Source organism: Pelophylax lessonae (genome assembly GCF_965119305.1).
Source record: "Pelophylax lessonae genome assembly, chromosome: 1".
Lineage (NCBI taxonomy): Eukaryota > Metazoa > Chordata > Amphibia > Anura > Ranidae > Pelophylax > Pelophylax lessonae.
This window is the reverse complement of record NC_138768.1, coordinates 865,158,488-865,178,197: the sequence shown is the minus strand read 5'-3', so window position 1 is coordinate 865,178,197 and position 19,710 is coordinate 865,158,488. Positions and strand designations below refer to the sequence as shown.

The 19,710-nt window shown below is 45.3% G+C and overlaps 1 protein-coding gene across 1 annotated transcript in view; it reads right to left on the bottom strand.

Annotated features, from left to right (window-relative positions):
* Nucleotides 1-19,104, bottom strand: part of LOC309544159 (C-C motif chemokine 21-like) — an 85,028-nt gene extending 65,924 nt beyond the window's left edge. The window contains exon 1 of the mRNA XM_082243033.1: nt 19,005-19,104. Coding sequence (XP_082099159.1) covers nt 19,005-19,068 — 64 coding nt within the window. The 5' untranslated portion in view covers nt 19,069-19,104. The remainder of the gene's footprint in view (nt 1-19,004) is intronic.
* Nucleotides 19,105-19,710: the final 606 nt, after the last annotated feature.

Genomic DNA, 19,710 nt, shown 5'->3' with positions numbered 1-19,710 from the left:
TCATCATAGCTGCCCATGATTGCCATTTATCAGTGCCGCCCACCAGTGCCCATCATTGCAATCTATCAGTGCCGCCCACCAGTGCCCATTATTGCTTACCAGTGCCACCTATCAGTGCCCATCAGTGCCGCTTTTCAGTGCCCATCAGTGCCACCTATCAGTGCCCATCAGTGCTGCCTATCAGTGCCCATCAATGCTGCATATCAGTGCCCATCAGTGCCACCTATCAGTGCCTATCAGTGCTGCATATTAGTGCCACTCCATCAGTGCCACCCCATCAGTGCCTGTCAGTGCGGCCTCATCAGTGCAGGAAAAAACATATATATTTACAAAATTTTATAACATAAACAAAAAAACTTTTTTTTTTTTTTCAAACTTTTCGGTCTTTTTTTATTTGTGTAGCAAAAAAGAAAAAACCTGGCAGTGATCAAATACCACCAAAATAAAGCTCTATTTGTGGGAAAACAAAATGACAAATATTTGGTTTAGGTACAGTGTTGCATGACCATGCAGTTGTCATTCAAAATGCAACAGGGCTAAAAGCTGAAAATTGGCCTGGGCAGGAAGGGGGTGAAAGTGCCCGGTATTGAAGTGGTTAAGCTGCACAAAAAAAAAAAAAAAAGTCTGACGCTCCTAAAAGCAGCTGCTAAAACGCCCTGTGTGCATGAGACCCTTATAGTTTTCTTTCACCAATGGCTTTTTTCTTGTCACTCTTCCATAAAGGGCAGATTTGTGGAGCTCACCACTAATAGTTGTCCTGTGGACAGATTCTCCCACCTGAGCTGTGGATCTCTGCAGCTCCTCCAGAGTTCCCATGGACCTCTTGGCTGCTTCTCTGATGAATGCTCTCCTTGCCCCGGCCTGTCGGTTTAGGTGGACGGCCATGTCTTGGTAGGTTTGCAGTTGTGCCATACTCTTTCCTATTTTCCCATGATGGATTGAACAGCGCTCTGTGAGATGTTTAAAGCTTGGGATTCTCTTTATAACCTAACCCTGCTTTACACTTCTCCACAACTTTATCCCTGACCTGTCTGATGTGTTCTTTGGTCTTCATGATGCTGTTTGTTCACTAAGGTTCTCTAACAAACCTCTGAGGGCTTCACGGAACAGCTGTATTTATACTGAGATTAAATTACACACAGGTGGACTCAATTTACTAATTAGGTGACTTCTGAAGGCAGGTGGTTCCACTAGATTTTAGCTAGGGGTATCAGAGTAAAGGGGGCTGAATACAAATGCACCCCACACTTTTCAGATATTTATTTGTAAAAAAGTTTGAAAACCATTTATCATTTTCCTTCCACTTCACAATTATGTGTCACTTTGTGTCGGTCTATCACATAAAATCCCAATAAAATTACATTTACGTTTTTGGTTGTAACATGACCAATGTGGAACATTTCAAGGGGTATGAATACTTTTTCAAGGCACTGAAAATAGTCTGAAGCACTGGAGAGCTGGGTTCTTTCTCCCCAAGAGGATTTCAAAACCCAAGAGGCTGCTGCCTTTAGGCAGCCCATGGACTATGTAGCTGTTTTGGAGGCCTCAGCGGTGTCAGGGCTGAGGACCTGGATGGATCGTCTTAGAAGCTGGGTACAAGATCACACCACAAGGGATCTGGTCTGGAGAAGGACTGTTTCCCTTACTGGACCCTGTTCAGAGGAGGCTGGAAAGTGTCCTGGGGGACTTGTGAGTAAAGACCCTAAATTGACTCCTGTGACTGGGCAGTGTTATGGAAATCACATCTGCTGCCAATAGTTGTGTTGTGGTAGAAGGTAACCAGATCCCAAAGAAACATGTCTCATGGTCCTCAGCTATGAAACCCCAGACCAAGGGTCTTCAAACTATGACCCTCCAGTTGTTCAGGAACTACAATTCCCATCATGCCTAGTCATGTCTGTGAATGTCAGACCTGCACTGGTATTTAGAGCATTGATTATCAGTTCAGACCCTTGGGGGGTGCCTCTAGAGCCACCAGGGGTGCTCACCCATGACCCCAGGGATGCCCACCTATGACCCCAGGGATGCCCACCCATGACCTCAGAGATGGCCACCAGGGATGGCAATCAGGGCTCAGGGAGCCCGCCAGTACCCTCCCCATCAGTGCTGCCCGCCAGTGCCCTCCCCATCAGTGCTGCCCACCAGTGCATATCATTGCCATCTATCAGTGCCGCCCACCAGGGCCCATTATTGCCCACCAGTGCTGCCTATCAGTGCCACCTATCAGTGCCCATCAGTGCTGCATATCAGTACCCATCAATGCCGCCTATCAGTGCCCATCAGTGCCGCCTATCAGTGCCCACCAATGCTGCATATCAGTGCTACCTATCAGAGCCACATATCAGTGCCCATCAGTGCTGCATATCAGTGCCGCATATTAGTGCCACCCCATCAGTGCCACCCCAGCAGTGCCTCCTCATCAGTGCCTGTCAGTGCGGCCTCATCAGTGCTCATCAGTGCAGGAAAAAACGTATCTATTTACAAAAAATTTTAACATAAACAAAAAACTTTTTTTTTTCTTCAGTGCCGGTTCACATTTGTGCGAGTGCCGGGTTCGCATGTAATATCGGAGCGCACTGCTCCGAAATTACATGCGATCGGCTGTGCGGTGCGAGTTTAGCCATACAGTTTGTATGGCTAAATTCGCATCGCACCCGCAGCAAACATGCACAGGAGGCATTTTTGCAGCCGCATCAGGATCGGATCGCACAGCGGTTCACACTTGTGCGATCCCATCCTGTGCGAACTGCACGATCGCACTGCGATATGCGATCAAACTGGGGGTGTCGTTAAGATTACATTGACACCCCCAGCGTATCGCATATGGCAGTGTGAACTGCCGGGGGTGCGTGTGCGATGCGGGAACAGGCTGCGAATTCGCAGCCTTCCTGCATCGCATAAGTGTGAACCGGCACTCAAACTTTTCAGTCTTTTTTTATTTGTTTAGCAAAAAAGAAAAAACCTTGCGGTGATCAAATACAACCAAAAGAAAGCTCTATTTGTGGGGAAAAAAATTACATAAATTTGGTGTAGGTACAGTGTTGCATGACTGCGCAATTGTTAATCAAAATGCAACAGCGCTAAAAGCTATAAATTAGCCTGGGCAGGAAGGGGGTAAAGTGCCCGGTATTGAAGTGGTTAAAAGTTCTACAAGCAATACATTTAAAAAAAGACTCACCCCCCCCCAGACTGAGTTATTGGAGGCAGTGTGGTTGCTGTGGTGGTGGGCAGCCCTTATACTATTTAGAAAGAACCGGCTACTACCAGCAGCCCCTACGGGGGGTAGGACTTCAGTTTATTGCACCTGCTCCAATTATTCCAGCAACATAAACACCTAAGGAGACTCTCCGTCTGTAAATCTTATTACTGACACAATTAATAAACTTTATGATATAACACCGGCCTTGTACGCTTCACACACGTAGTCTACAATATCTGTTTCTTATCAAGAAAAATCAACTGTGATATTTTCATGTTGGAACGTGTCAATGGTTTCCAGTTTATTCCAGGATCAGAGGGGGGGGGGGGGGAAATGCTGATACTTTGCTGCAGGAAATCATTGAACAATACATCACTTACATGGACAATATTATGATGACCAAGGTAACCATTTGGGGGTCTGTTTTCTTCTGTCCTTTCACTGGTATAGTTTTTGTCCAGGATGTTTTTGGATAATGCTTTTTTATGCTGCAGTTTGCAGACAGTGCACCTTATATAGCAGTGGTCTCCAAACTGTGACCCCTGGGCAGGGTGCAGCCCTTTACTTGCCATTATGTGGCTCTTGGAGCACTGTTACTACCACCGATTTGAGGCACTGTTCCTACCACTGACACCAACAATGAGACACCATTTTTTTCTAGTGATACTAACAATGGGGCACTATTCCTCCCACTGACACCAATGATGGGGCACTATTGCTCCCACTGACACCAATGATGGGGCACTATTCCTCCCACTGACACCAATGATGGGGCACTATTCCTCCCACTGACCACAATGATGGAACACTATTCCTCCTACTGATACCAATGATGGGGTACTATTCCTCCCACTGACACCAATGATGAGTCACTATTCCTTCCACTAAAACCATGAAGGGGACGCTATTTCTCCCACTGTTACCAACAATCTGGCACTATTCCTCCCACTGACACCAATGATGGGACACTATTCCTCCCACTGACCACAATGATGGGGCACTATTCCTCCTACTGATACCAATGATGGGGTACTATTCCCTCCACTGACATCAATCATGGGGCACTATTTCTACCACTGACAATAATGATAGGGCACTCCCTCAGTAGAAGTCAGTTTGTTGACGAAACATGTCAGGGCGTGAGCGCGCGGCCACCCCGACTTCAGTAGTGTGACGATCTGCTTCGGACCTGCCCCTGTATCCTCCCTGGGCTGACGAGCTGGAGAGGGAGAGGGACGGTGAACTCCTCGGCAGCGCTACTGCTGCAGTACTGGATACTTTGTATACATGCCTTTTTATTGTTACTTTTTGTAAGTGCATAGAGTGGGGTTTTTTTTTGGGATTGGTTAATAAAACAGAGTTGAACTACTACCCTATGAGCCCTTCTATGTTTTACATCCCATTCTGCACTTTAACATTGGACGAGCCTGGATATGGACTGTGTGCCCTTCTCCTGTCGGTGAATGGGGAGTCACTGAGATTCAGCAGTTTGGAGGGATCTATACCTGGTCTGGTCTGACGACTTAAAGGCTGTTTTATCATTTATGTCTGGTGAGTGAGCATTGCCTTAGGGGTCACGAGGTGTGGTGGAAGTTTTCAGCTACATTCACTATATTGACCTTTTTTTGTGGAGAACTTTGCCGATTCACAGACTGTCAGATATAAAGGGGGTCACTCTCTTTATCAGCGCTGCTCATGTTTTGGACTTTTCTATCATTAACTTCTGAAGGGATTGACACATTGTTTTACAATGATGGGGCACTATTTCTCCCACTGACACCAACAATGGGGCACAATTCCTCCCACTGACATCAACATTGGGGCACTATTCCTCCAACTAATACCAATGATGGGGCACTATTCCTTACATTGATGCCAACAATGGGGCACTATTCCTTCCACTGATGCCAACAATGGGGCCCTATCCTTCCACTGACACCAACAATGGTTCACTATTCTTTCCAGTGATACCATGAATAGAGCATTATTCCTTTCACTGACACCAACGATGGGGAACTATTCTTCCCACTGACACCATAAATAGGGCACTATTCCTCCCTCTGACACCAACGATGGGGCACTATTCCTCCCACTGATACCAATGATGGGGCACTATTCCTCCCTCTGACACCAACGATGGGGCACTATTCCTTCCACTGTCACCAACGATGGGGCACTATTTATCCCACTTACGCCAACGATGGGGCACTATTCATTCTACTGACACCAATGATGGGACACCATTCCTCCCACTGATACCAACGATCGGGCACTATTCCTTCCAGTGATACCATGAATAGGGCAATATTCCTTTCACTGACACCAACAATGGGGCACTATTTATCCCACTGACGCCAACAATAGGGCACTATTCCTCCAACTAATATCAACGATGGGGAGCTATTCCTCCTCCTACTGACCACCAAGTCTGAGACATTGTCTACTCCCACTGACGCTGGGGCATTTTCTACTCTCATTGGCCACAGCCCATCTCCCCTACAGCCTAAAGGGCCATACACAAGATTTTCTGAAGACTTTTTCCTTCAGATTTACCTTTTCTATGTAGTGCAAGGGCCTGCCAGATTGCATACAAATTGAAAGTGTTTAGGTTTGACCTCATATTATATGGTTTTGATAAGTCTAAAGGAAAAAGTCTTCAGAAAATATGTGTATGGCCCATAAGGGACAGTAATCTGGCCCTTTGATTATAACGTTTGCCAGGCCCCTGTTGTATAGGAAGGAATGATAGGGCATGACAAAGGAATGATAAAATACACCATACATGCATTAGAACATGTTCACTAAGCACACAAATAAAAATAGATAAGAAACCTCCAAATTGGGTCCCCTATCAAAGAATAAGTCAATATATCAATATAGCTGGTATATGATTACTGAGGTATAAGAACATATACTGGGGCCAATTCACTTCTTCGGGAGGGATAAATAGGAGGTATTCATCATGTATAGGATCTCATATGATCACATTGATAGTAAAACTGGGCCTACAGGTGTGTAAACTGGGGGGACCCCGGGAGCTAAGCAGGTAAGCACATAGAGCCATCTAACCTTCAGTAGGTGAGCCGATACATAGAGACTGTAGACTAGAGAGCCATTTTGGTAACCTCTTATATATAGATGAACACGAATCCATCAAAGAGGACCAAAAATTCCAGGGTCAAAAGACACCACAGTCAATGAATATATACGTAGTTTGTCTTACAACCAATCCGGCAGTACTAATCATTCATATATATACAGTATATACTGTATAAAATATATATAATATAAGCGCTAGGACAAGGGGTGCGTAAGAGGGGCAGCAGCACAGGGAGTAGTGATAGAGAGGGGGTACACCCCCCCCCCCCCACTGCACGCTCCAGATCTGCTGTCACACCATGCTCCAACCATAGGTGATATGAAAAACGTACCGTGCATGCACAACTACATTCTAAAGCAAACAATCGTCCTTGCATGCGCAGTGCATGCCAACTATGGGCAGCCGGAGCAAAGGGAGCAGACAATGAGCACAAGGTGCTAAACCCATTCTGTAACATAAATTAGTAGTAGGGGAGGGGGGCTCAGTTCCACATTCTTGCCCTCCGGTACTGTATAGTATATATATAATATACACACAGTATGTCACATATACTCAGGATTGAGATGAATAGTTACCAAGCCCGGGAGTTGATTGCCCAAAGAACTAGCAATCAGAACAGTACAAGTACAAATCCCTAACTCATCCCAATGCAATTTATCAGTTTTCCCTAAGATTTCCCTACAGAGGCTTCCAATACACTGACACCATGGCTGCTCTGTATCCCCCTCCTTTATAGTGTGGGGGGGCTTATCCAAAAACATACTTATTGGCCTTTTTCAACCTTCAGCCCATGGTTCAAGGATTTTGTATCGAAATACCAGACCATTGAGGGCTCATTCAAAACAGCCCCATTGGACAGTCTTGGGAAGCCCCAATTGGATTTAAAGTGGTTCTAAAGCTTCAAGATTGTTCACCTTAACCACTTGCTGACTGCCGCACAACTATTTACGGCGGCAGTCAGCCCCTCACAGGCAAAGTGTTGTAGGGGTACGTTACTAGCCTGTGAGGCTAGGGGGCAAGTGCGCGCCGCCGGAGGCACGCTCCTGCCCCCGCTCGCTCCCTAACTTCCCCGCGCGTGTGACCGGCGGACCCGATGTCCGCCGGTCACTCGCGACCGTCCGGTACAGAGGGAGAAAGGCAGGCGGCTAATGTAAACACAGCCGCCTGTTATTCTCCCCTGTGTAAGTGCAGAAATCATACGGACCTGCAATGTAGGATCGTATATCTCTGTAGTTACACCACTAGCCACGCCCCTTTACAGTTAGAAGCACGCCCCTAGGGACACACCTAACCCCTCCTTCTCCAATAAAGTAACCCCTTCCCTGCCAGTGTAATTTTTACAGTAACAGTGCTTATGTATAGCACTGATTACTGTAGTAATGTCACTGACACCATAAATAGGGCACTATTCCTCCTTCTGACACCAACGATGGGGCACTATTCCTTCCACTAACACCAATAATGGGGCACTATTTATCCCACTCACGCCAACGATGGGTCACTATTGATCTTTTATTGAAAAGAATCAAGCAACATATTTTATACAAAAGTAAAAAACATAACTATAGTACAATATTCCAACAGAAAACAAAGGAATACACATCCATGTGCAGAATATATACAATATATACATAATCCACTTCCAACATTTTTAGAAAACTATTTACATAAAGCAGCAGAGAGGGCCTAAGAGGCACAACCCATCACCTATGTATGCAGCCATTTATCAAAAACTGAGCATTAAGAAAAAATCTAGGGTGATAAGAGACAGAAAGCCACACCCGGGAAAGAGACTCCTGGCAGTCAGGGAGGCTTGAAACCCCTCCACGCCTTCAGCCAAGCCCTCTGACCCCACTTGTCTCTCTCAAGCGCCCGAATCTTCCCCACCTCATGCAGAATGTCACACACCACCACCTGAACAGGAAGGATTTTACGCCGAAGGGTGACCTGACACCGTGCGTTCCATGTGTAATAACGGACTACTAAACTAACTAAAAAAAGTGTATCCAAACAAAAGCCCCCACCAGTATTGAATGCTCCGTACACCCACTCAGCATAACCCAGCCTGGAGAGGAAAGGAACACCGAGGGCCCGCCCCACCTGTTTGTATACCTCTATGTTAAAAGGGCAACGAAGCAGAAAATGGTCCATAGTCTCCTCCTCACCTGTACATTCCTCCCGAGGACAACCACGATCCATCCCACTGCGGAATTTCAAATTGCCCCGAACATAGAGCCTCCCGTGGAAGCACAACCAGGCCAGATCCCTGAATTTAAGGGGGACTCTAGCCAAATTAATCAGTCTTAACCCTTCCCTCAAAATTGGGCCTGGGCAATCCCTTAAGGCCAGTGGGTCATGAAAGACTTCGCTCAAGACTCGGCTCATAAGGACTTTCCTCGGAGCGGATCTGAGATCTTCAGCCGACAGTCGCCACTGCCGCAGTAACTTCAGACACGGAGCGACATAGGCTGGGAGCTGACCACGATGACCCCTGAGATTCTTCACTTGGCCACCTTCTTCCCAAAGTCGCAGAAAAGGCCTAAACCAAGATCTAAACATGCCTGCCCATCCAGGAGGTTCCACTGCAAGCATACTACCAATGTTAAACTTGATAAATAGCAGTGAAAAGAAAAGAACGGGGTTGACCATACCTAAGCCACCCTCCCTCCTGGATAGATAGGTGACATTCCTCTTGATGGGGTTCAGTCTGTTCCCCCACAGCATCTGGAAGAACACACTATAGATCCTAGCATAGAGAGACACTGGCAAGATGCAGACAGGGCTGACATACAAGAAGATCGGTATCAGGTAAGTCTTAATCAGATCAACCCTTTCCCTCAGAGATAACTTCCATCTCTTCCAGCTGACCACCTTAGTATTGGCAACTTCCAGCCTGCCTTCCCAGTTTTTGAGGCCATAATCGCCAGGTCCAAATTCAATGCCTAATATCTTAATTTTTTCCTGGGGCACTGGAAAGGTGTCCGGGAGATCAAACCCCTCACCTTCCTTTCCCATCCAAAAAACTTCACTCTTGTCCTGATTGATCTTGGAGCCTGATGCTTCAGAGTATCGTGATGTCAGAGAGACCACCTCCTCCGCTTCATCTGTCCCAGTGACAATCACTGACACATCATCCGCATAGGCAACAACCCTCAAAGGCGGCTCACCCGGGATTCCCACTGGTACCCCACACAACATGCTGCTCTCTAGCCTCCTGATGAAGGGGTCGATTGCAAACACATAGAGCAGGGGACTCAGGGGACAACCCTGGCGCACCCCAGAACCAACCTCAAAGGACTGTCCAACCCAACCATTAACAAGAGGGAAGCTTTCTGCCCCCTTATACAAGACTTTTAACCAATCGACAAAACCACCCGGCAGACCGTACTTACTAAAGAGCAACCACAGGTACTCATGGTTGACACGATCGAAAGCCTTTGCCTGATCCAATGCCAGTAAATACTTTCCCCAGCCTGCAGCCCTGCACTGCTCCAAGGCCTCCCGGACAGCTAAAACCGCTGTGAAGGTGCTCCTACCCTGGATCGAACAGTGCTGATGGCGAGAAAGCAAAGACTCTGCTACTGCCGATAGGCGCCAGAAAAGTATCTTCGCCAGCACCTTTCTATCGACATTGAGAAGGCTGATGGGGCGCCAATTCTCAATCATCGAAGGATCTTTACCTTTTGAAAGAAGAATCACAGCTGAGAGTCTCATGGAAGGGGGAAGCACCCCCTCAGCAAGACAACTGTTAAAAACCTCTACCAAATGTGGGGCCAGAATAGACTTAAAGGCTTTGTAAAACTCAGCCGTCAGACCATCCGGTCCAGGTGACTTTTTGATGGCAAGCTGTTCAATTGCCCTCGTCACCTCTTCAACTGTGATCTCTTCTGTCAAATTCATCAAAGGGACATCTCCACCATTTAGACCTGGAGTAGAGTCCAAAAAGCTTTCCATCTTGTCTCGGTCAAGCTCTTTCCTCCCAAGAAGTTCAGCATAAAAAGACCTCACGACCTCCAGGATCCCTGACCTGGACTTTGTCAAGGAACCTGTACTATCCTTAAGGCCAATGACCATCTTAACAGCTACACCCTGTTTGCAGTTCTGGTAAGGGTCAGGCGAGTGGTATTTCCCATAGTCCCGCTCCAGAACCAAAGAGGTATGCCGGTCATATTGACACTTCCTGAGGAGGATTTTCACTTCAGAGATTGCCCCAGGATCTCCTCCTCTCGAGACAAGAATATCCAGCTTCCTCCGCAAACGTTGGTAGGTCATGTATCTATTAAACTGTTTTTTATTGGCTAGGCCCCTGAAGAATCCAGCAATCCTCTTTTTGGTCAGCTCCCACCACTCAGCCTTGCTGCTACAAAAGTCCAGGATGGTCACCTGTGCCTGAAAGAATTCCTCAAAGGATTGTCTAACGTGTTCTTCCTCAAGGAGAGTCGAATTTAATCTCCAGATGCCTTTGCCCCTCTGAGGGAAGTCTGAAGCATTCAAGACCACAGATAGCATACAGTGATCAGAGAACTCCACTGCCTGCACCACTGGGGGTGAGAAAGCAGAGGCCTCCTTCAAAAAAAACCTATCTATCCTACTCTGACTATTACCTCGATGAAAGGTGAACCCTGTGTCATCCGGAAGGTGCTTAATGTGCACATCCACAAGACCAGCATCCCTAACCATACTATTTAAAAAAACGCTATCATATCCCAGCCTGTCATTGAAGTCCTTCCTGTCCTTGGGCCTAGTCACAGTATTAAAGTCACCTCCAAAAACCACTTGCCGGGATGTAAAAAGAAATGGCTTGATCCTTGTAAAAAGGCATTTCCTGTCCCACTTTGTGTGCGGCCCATAAACATTAATTAGGCGCAGGTCCTGCCCTCCCACAAGAACGTCTAAGACCATACATCTCCCAATCTCCACCTCAATAACCCGCCGGACAGTTACCATGCCGGTTTTAAACAACACCGCCACCCCGCCGTAAGGCTCGGCCGCAAGAGACCAGTAAGATGGACCATACCTCCACTCTCTCTTGGCCATATGAATATCTGCCAAGGAGGTGAGCCTAGTCTCCTGCAAAAATAAAATTTCAGCATCTAATTGGCTGAACAAAAAGAAGGCCATAGAACGAGCTCTTACCGACTTAATGCTGGCGACATTTATTGTCACCACTTTTAACGGAGGGGGAACCGCCATTTGGGTTATTGGGTGGATTGCTTCTTAGCTCCCCTCTGCTGCTCATCACCAGAAGCCTCTCTCTTTCTTGAAGCCTCCTCCAATTCCATTTCTGAATCAGAATTTTGCTCAGAAGAAGCTCCAGATGAGGATATATCCCATGCAGAAGCCCTAGAACGGTCGGGGACAGACACTGGGGCTTCCTGTCCCTGTTCCGTCCTCACTGCCTGTCTCTTCCGCCTCACAACCTTCCTTCTCTCCTCCAGGTACTGCAAGTCAGATTCAGAGATGTTATCTCTTGTTTTCTTCTTTTTTGAAGTCTTCACAGAAGACTTCTTTACAGAGGAAGCCGCAGCACCCTTTTTGGTACCTTCTACCACTCTTGGTGGGGGGGGACCTTCCCTTAAGTCAGACCTAGGAGGGGAAGACTCATGGGGCAAGACTGACTCGGGGGGCACGGACTTAGAAGGTTCTGACACAAGAGGAGCGGGTACAGTAGGCTGGGGGGACACAGAGACAGCCACAGAAGGAATACCTACAGACACAGGAGGGTTGGCCACAGAAACTGGGGAGGTATCCTGAACAGGACCAGGGGGGTCCGTCACCGCAGAGGAGGATGATACACCAGGGGCCTCATCCTCCATCCCGTCCAGCCTCAACAGTTCATCTACTACCTCCTTCTCCATATTGTGCCAGGCCTCCGGACATCGGCTGTAGGGGTGGCCAAGGCGCAGGCACAGGTTGCACCTTATCGCCTGGGTACAGTCCCTGGCTACATGACCCTGTCCCCGACATACTGAACATATTACGGCTGAACAGGAGGAGCTAAAATGCCCCTTTTCTCCACAGCGGTGACATAGCTTTGGCTGACCAGGATAAAAAATAGTCATCCTATCCCTCCCTATGAAAGCCGAGGAGGGCAGGTGACGGACAACATTCCCATCCCTGGCCAACCTGACCGTTACTGACCAACCCCCAGTCCAGATGTCACGTTCATCAAGGATTTTTTCTAGCCTTGTCAAAACCTCACCATAGTTTCTTAACCAGACCTCTAGGTCCCGAGCAGGAACACTCTCATTATTGAGGATGATGGTTATTTTTTTAACCGTTGATCTCTGCGAAACAGCAACTGGTGCCAGATCTTCCCATTCGGGTCTTGACCTGCACCGAGCCTCATATCGTTCCCAGAACAGGTCAAGACCCTCTGGCCTGGTGAAGCTGATTGTGTACTCCCGGCTCCCAGCTACGTGTATTAGGGCATAAAGGTCATTCGCCCCAAAGCCCATCTCCAAAATCATATCCACCACCACACGCCGTGCTGGAGAGACTGCACCACCTTCCCACTTAAGTATAACAACATTACGTCTTGGACCCCCAGCAGAAGCCAGAGACCCAAGACCGGAACCAGGGGTGCTCAAAGTGGCAGTTTGTGGTGTAAATCTCTGCCTGGAAGCAGGGTTCCTCATTGGCTGCAGCCCTGGCTTAATAACATTACCAGGCGCAGAGCGTACCACCTGAGCAAAAGAAGGCTTATCAGGGCCAAGACCCCACACCGATGTAACTTTAGTTGGTACATTATTATTATTATCCTTATTATTAATTGCTTGTACTGAGCCAGCAGGATTTCCCATTACACAAACATTAGTATGATTATTCAGAACAGCTGTGTTGGAAGAAATGTCAGAACAATCAGTATTCACTATCACAGTTTCTGCTGTAGTACCACAGGTGGCCTGATGCTGCAGTATAGAGTCCTGAACAACAGCTGTGACTGGACAAACAGCCTTGGGCTCAGCAAAAGGGGGGTTAATGGGTTGTTCAGGCTCTTGTAGTTCCTTTGCTGCAATGTCATTTTTTAAACACAGTTTTTCCTGCAAGGAAACATCAGCAGCTGAAATATTGCTGGATACAAAATTACCAGCCTGGGTGTCATTGGGCAAAACATCCGCATTAACCAAGGTGTTAAATGGCACAAAAATAGTTTTATCAGTCACTTTTGACTTGCTTGGCTTTACCTTATCAGGCACATTATCAGGTATGTTCTCCTCACCAAACACCAGCTGATCTCCCCGTACTGGAGACTCCACTGCCTGGATCACTTTAAGCATGCCTCCTGAGCCCTGAGAAGGCAACGGGCTGCTCACCTCACCTTGGGGGGGCAGGGGGTCAGAACTTGGGGTCCCCTCCTCCACCTCCATCTTTGCCATCCTTGCAAATCTGCGGTCATTGCAGAACTTTTCTTTAAAGGGCCCCTCTTTACCTTCCATCATGGCCACAATGGTTTCCTGGTGTTGAACCCGGACCTTTGCCAACTGGATTTCCGGATCCATAGATCCACGGTTGCGGCTGTGCAAACCTTCACGTTGCTTTCGCAGGCGTTTCAACTCTGCTCTCAGTTTGTAGAGCTGGTCTCTCTCCCTATTCAGGACCTTGATCCCGGCCACCACTCGCTCCCGAATGGACTCGGTATCCTCATCCTCACCAGGGGCAGAGAGATCCCCAGCCATGGCTTGTCCAGGAGCAGGTATGTCATCCATCAGCCCAGGGGATGGTTCAGAGCTTCCAGCAGGAGAGGCCCTGCTGGCCTGCATGGCCTCCCCAGATAGGGGCCAGCAGGGCTGGGAGAGATTTTACCGAACTCCCCTCTCACAGAAATCACCTGGAGCAGCTCCAGACACACAGCCAGAGAACCTTCCTGCAGCCACACCCGAAGCTGAATGTGGAAAACTACTCCTCCCACTGACACCAATGATGGGGCACTATTCCCCCCACTGACACCAATGATGGGGCACTATTTATCCCACTGATACCAATGATGGGACACTATTCCTCCCACTGATACCAATGATGGGGCACTATTCCTCCCACTGACACCAATGATGGGGCACTATTCCTCCCACTGACACCAATGATGGGGCACTATTTCTCCCACTCATACCAACGATCGGGCACTATTCCTTCCAGTGATACCATGAATAGGGCAATATTCCTTTCACTGACACCAACAATGGGGCACTATTTATCCCACTGACGCCAACACTAGGGCACTATTCCTCCAACTAATATCAACGATGGGGAGCTATTCCTCCTCCTACTGACCACCAAGTCTGAGACATTGTCTACTCCCACTGACGCTGGGGCATTTTCTACTCTCATTGGCCACAGCCCATCTCCCCTACAGCCTAAAGGGCCATACACACTATGGCTCCTGCCCCCGCTCGCTCCCTAACTTCCCCGCGCATGTGACCAACGGACCCGATGTCCGCCGGTCACTCGCGACCGTCCGGTACAGAGGGAGAAAGGCAGGCGGCTAATGTAAACACAGCCGCCTGTTATTCTCCCCTGTGTAAGTGCAGAGATCATACGGACCTGCTATGTAGGATCGTATATCTCTGTAGTTACACAACTAGCCACGCCCCTTTACAGTTAGAAGCACGCCCCTAGGGACACACCTAACCCCTCCTTCTCCAATAAAGTAACCCCTTCCCTGCCAGTGTAATTTTTACAGTAACAGTGCTTATGTATAGCACTGATTACTGTAGTAATGTCACTGGTACCCCCAAAAGTGTCAAAAATGTCAGTCAGGGGTCCGATCTGTCCGCCGCAATGTCGCAGTCCCGCAAAAAAAATCGCAGATCGCCGCCATTACTCGTTAAAAAAAAAACAATAAAAATGACAAAAATATTTCCCTTAGTTAGTAAACGCAATAACTTTTGCGCAAACCAATCAATATACGCTTATTGCGATTTTTTTTTTTTAACCAAACATATGTAGCAGAAAAAAATTGGCCTAAAATGTTAAAACATTTTGATTTTTACATTTTTTTGGGGGGGGATTTCATATAAAAAAATGTGAAAAATGTTATTTTTGCAAAATTGTCGCTCTTTTTTTGTTTATAGCGCATGATCAAAAAATCTCACAGGTGATCAAATACCACCAAAAGAAAGCTCTGTTTGTGGGAAAAAAAGGACGTTAATTTCATTTGGGTACAGCATCGCACGACCGCGCAATGGTCCGTTAAAGTCACACAGTGCCGAATCGCAAAATAGGGCCTGGTCAGGAAGGGGGTAAAATCTTCCGGGGGCTTAAGTGGTTAATCGTGTACAGGTGTCAAACTGTTGCCCCTCAAGCTGTTGCGGAACTACAAGTCCCATGAGGCTTTGCAAGTTACGACTCCCATAGGCAGAGGCATGATGGGACTTGTAGTTCTGCAACAGCTAGAGGGCTGCCAGTTTGACACCCCTGCATGCATTGTATACAAAATTGAGACGTGTCCCTGGATGTTGTGGCACCACATCCAATTAATGTAAGTATAGAAAGAAAAAACATATAAGTAATAGGACTTTAAAGGTAACCACCGTTAATCTCAATAGTACTTGATTATATATAAAAATACAAAATTTATTTTGACAACATATTTTAAAAATGCATGAAAACCACAACATGATTGGTTCACATGAGGTGCTAAACAGCATGCTCCTGTAGCAAAGAACCCATAAATTGCCCATCGTATGCCAGGGTCTGAAGTCTGTAAATCACAGAAACTAACAACCTCCCGTGTCCGGATCAATATGAATTCTAGTGTGTAGATGTCAATGGATTGCTACGCGTTTCGCTAAACAGCTTCCTCAGGAGATCCTATTTGTGTTTGAATAGTAGCCACGAGGCATCAATTATCTTCTCACTTGAGAGAGTGATGATGGTGATAGAATTATTCTTACATAGAAAATATCTACTCTGTATTAGTTTGCTTCTTGCTATTCGGGAGCCACGGCTCCCCTACGTGCCGATCCAGTCCTGTGCCACAGGATTGGAGGAGCTGTGACTCCCGAATAGCAAGAAGCAAACTGACACAGAGTAGATACAAAAACATATAGCAACCACTGGTTCACGTACAGTCACCTGTCACTGCCACATCCCTGAAAATATATGGAAAAAAGTTGGGTATGGGGATGCCAACCACCTCTATCATGCTAGAAAGCTAGAAGCATGGCCCCACCAAAAACGTGGGACTTTGAAGGCAGAGACATATGGTGGAAACATTATATATTGAATGGACCAATAAAGGATAAAAATATCAGCTTTATTTGACAATCACATAGTAGAATGTTAAAAACACTGATGTAGCATATACATCAAAAAGACAAAAATCAAGACATATACAAAATATAGGTAAGTATACGGATACATAAGAGTCAGAAAACCACAAAGGTAGAGGTCAACAGGGTCCTACATGTTTTGCCAACATAATTGGCTTCTTCAGGTACCTGTTTTGTGGTTCTAAACAATAGGGCAAGCAAAACCAATCAATCAGATGTTGTGGGGGTCAGTAACCACAGACATATCATAATGTATAGTGGCAATAGCACCCACAAATAAGAAAGAAAGAAAGAAAGAAAGAAAGAAAGAAAGAAAGAAAGAAAGAAAAGAAAGAAAGAAAGAAAGAAAGAAAGAAAGAAAGAAAGAAAGAAAGAAAGAAAGAAAGAAAGAAAGAAAGAAGGAGAAACTAATATCCATCTATTTATGCTCTTTTTCTCTTTTTCTTTCTTTCGTTCTTTCTTTCTCAATTAGACAAAATTAGAGAATAAGAAAGAAAGAAAGAAAGAAGGAAAGAAAGAAGGAAAGAAGGAAAGAAAGAAAGAAAGAAAGAAAGAAAGAAAGAAAGAAAGAAAGAAAGAAAGAAAGAAAGAAAGAAAGAAAGAAAGCACAAATATATGGATATTATTTTTTTCTCTTTCTTTCTTTCTTTCTTTCTTCTATCTATCGTATCCATCTCTATTTCTGTTTAATTGAGAAAGAAAGAAAGAAATAGAAAACGAATATCCATCTATTTGTGCTCTTTCTCTCTTTTTCTTTCTTTCGTTCTTTCTTTCTCAATTAGACAAAATTAGAGATAAGAAAGAAAGAAGGAAAGAAGGAAAGAAAGAAAGAAAGAAAGAAAGAAAGAAAGAAAGAAAGAAAGAAAGAAAGAAAGAAAGAAAGAAAGAAAGAAAGAAAGAAGGAGAAACTAATATCCATCTATTTATGCTCTTTTTCTCTTTTTCTTTCTTTCGTTCTTTCTTTCTCAATTAGACAAAATTAGAGATAAGAAAGAAAGAAAGAAAGAAGGAAAGAAAGAAAGAAAGAAAGAAAGAAAGAAAGAAAGAAAGAAAGAAAGAAAGAAAGAAAGAAAGAAAGAAAGCACAAATATATGGATATTATTTTTTTTCTTTCTTTCTTTCTTTCTTTCTTTCTTTCTTTCTTTCTTTCTTTCTTTCTTTCTTTCTTTCTTTCTCTTTCTTTCTTCTATCTATCGTATCCATCTCTATTTCTGTTTAATTGAGAAAGAAAGAAAGAAATAGAAAACGAATATCCATCTATTTGTGCTCTTTCTCTCTTTTTCTTTCTTTCGTTCTTTCTTTCTCAATTAGACAAAATTAGAGAAAAGAAAGAAAGAAAGAAAGAAAGAAAGAAAGAAAGAAAGAAAGAAAGAAAGAAAGAAAGAAAGAAAGAAAGAAAGAAAGAAAGAAAGAACACAAATATATGGATATTATTTTTTTCTTTCTTTCTTTCTTTCTTTCTTTCTTTCTTTCTTTCTTTCTTTCTTTCTTTCTTTCTTTCTTTCTTTCTTTCTTTCTTTCTTTCTTCCTCCATCAATAAGACAGCCATAGAGATAGATAAGATAGATAGAAAGCAGAAAGAAAAGAAAGATTTGCATTGCCTTATTGATTTATGAACAATGTAGATGAATGGTTGAGGAAGTATAGAAATTAACATATGACTGGTGGTGACATTCATGTAAATATGAATACAAAACGGAGCTTAAGAGCCGGTTCACATCAGTGTGATGATAGACGTTGCATGTGATTCGGAACGCACTGCTCGGCAAATCACATGCGATGTCCGTGCGATGGGAATTCAGATATACAGATTGTATGACTGAATTTGCATCGCATTCAGACCAAAGTCACACAGGACCCTTTTTTTGGGTCTGCACCAGAATCGGATTGCATGGGTGTTCACACCTATGAGATCCGATTCCTGTCCGAACTGACAGTTCTCACTGCAATGTGCAAACTGATCTGGGGGTGTCATTAACTTTACTGTATATTGACACCCCCAGCGATTCCCATATGGCAGTGTGATTTGCCTGAGAGTTGGGGGTGCGATGCGGGAACCCGTAATGGATTCGCAAGGTTCCTGCATCGCATATCTGTGAACCAGGAATAAAAGTTGGTAACTTACTGGAGCAAATATAACAGATCGAACACAGCAATATATTACCTGTGTTTACATAACATGTATGATGAAGATAGATAGATAGATAGATAGATGGAGGATAGATAGATAGATAGATAGATAGACAGACAGACAGACAGACAGACAGACAGACAGACAGACAGACAGACACAATACAATTTCTAATCTATTAAGTTACATTTTAGCAGTTCAGTCAGAAGTTGGGAGCAGTTTCCAGAGTCTGCTTAGCTCAGGTGATCCCTCATACTCCAGCCATGTAGTAAGGAATATCAGACAACATTCTATAGGACTTACCTTGTGTGTAGGTGATGCTGTAGAGAAGGACGGCCAGCAGAAGGAATGTCCCGGACCCCCTCATGGTGTCTGAGCGATGGACAGGTCAGGCGTTCCGGAGGGAGAAGGAAAGTCTTCTGCTGAGTTCCCCTCCTCTCCCTCCTGTATTTATAGGCGGACAGAGGAGATTTCCTCCCAGCTCAGCATGTTGGCCGCTTGCCCAGAGCTCCTTCTGTTCCTGTCTGCACACCTTGTGGACCTTATCAGATACATCCACAGATATTCTATCAAAGAAAGATTTTCCTGCCATCCAGGCAAAACTGCAGCTGTGCTGAAATCAGAAAGTTAAAGCATACATATTTCAGTTTTTGCCATATTCAGCAGATTTTTCACTGTGCTCCAGGCATGGTCTCACGCACTGGAGCTGGGAACCATAGGGGGGCACACTGCAGACTTTGCAGACTCAAGATCAAGGCTGAAGATACGGTAACTTAATTAAATCCTACATTTTTAAAAACTTGGGGTGAGCAAATTTGAGGGCTTTATCTTTCCTGCCATTTCAGTGAAAATCAGGAGTTTTCAGCAAAGTTTTGTCATTTTGATGAAATGCATTGAAGTCAATAGGGAAGGCAAAATTTGGATGGTTTTGATGTTATGTTTTTAAGGGTGTAATAAGCTCCAGAGGGTTTCTGAAGCCTAATATTAATATTACGTATACAGAAAGAAA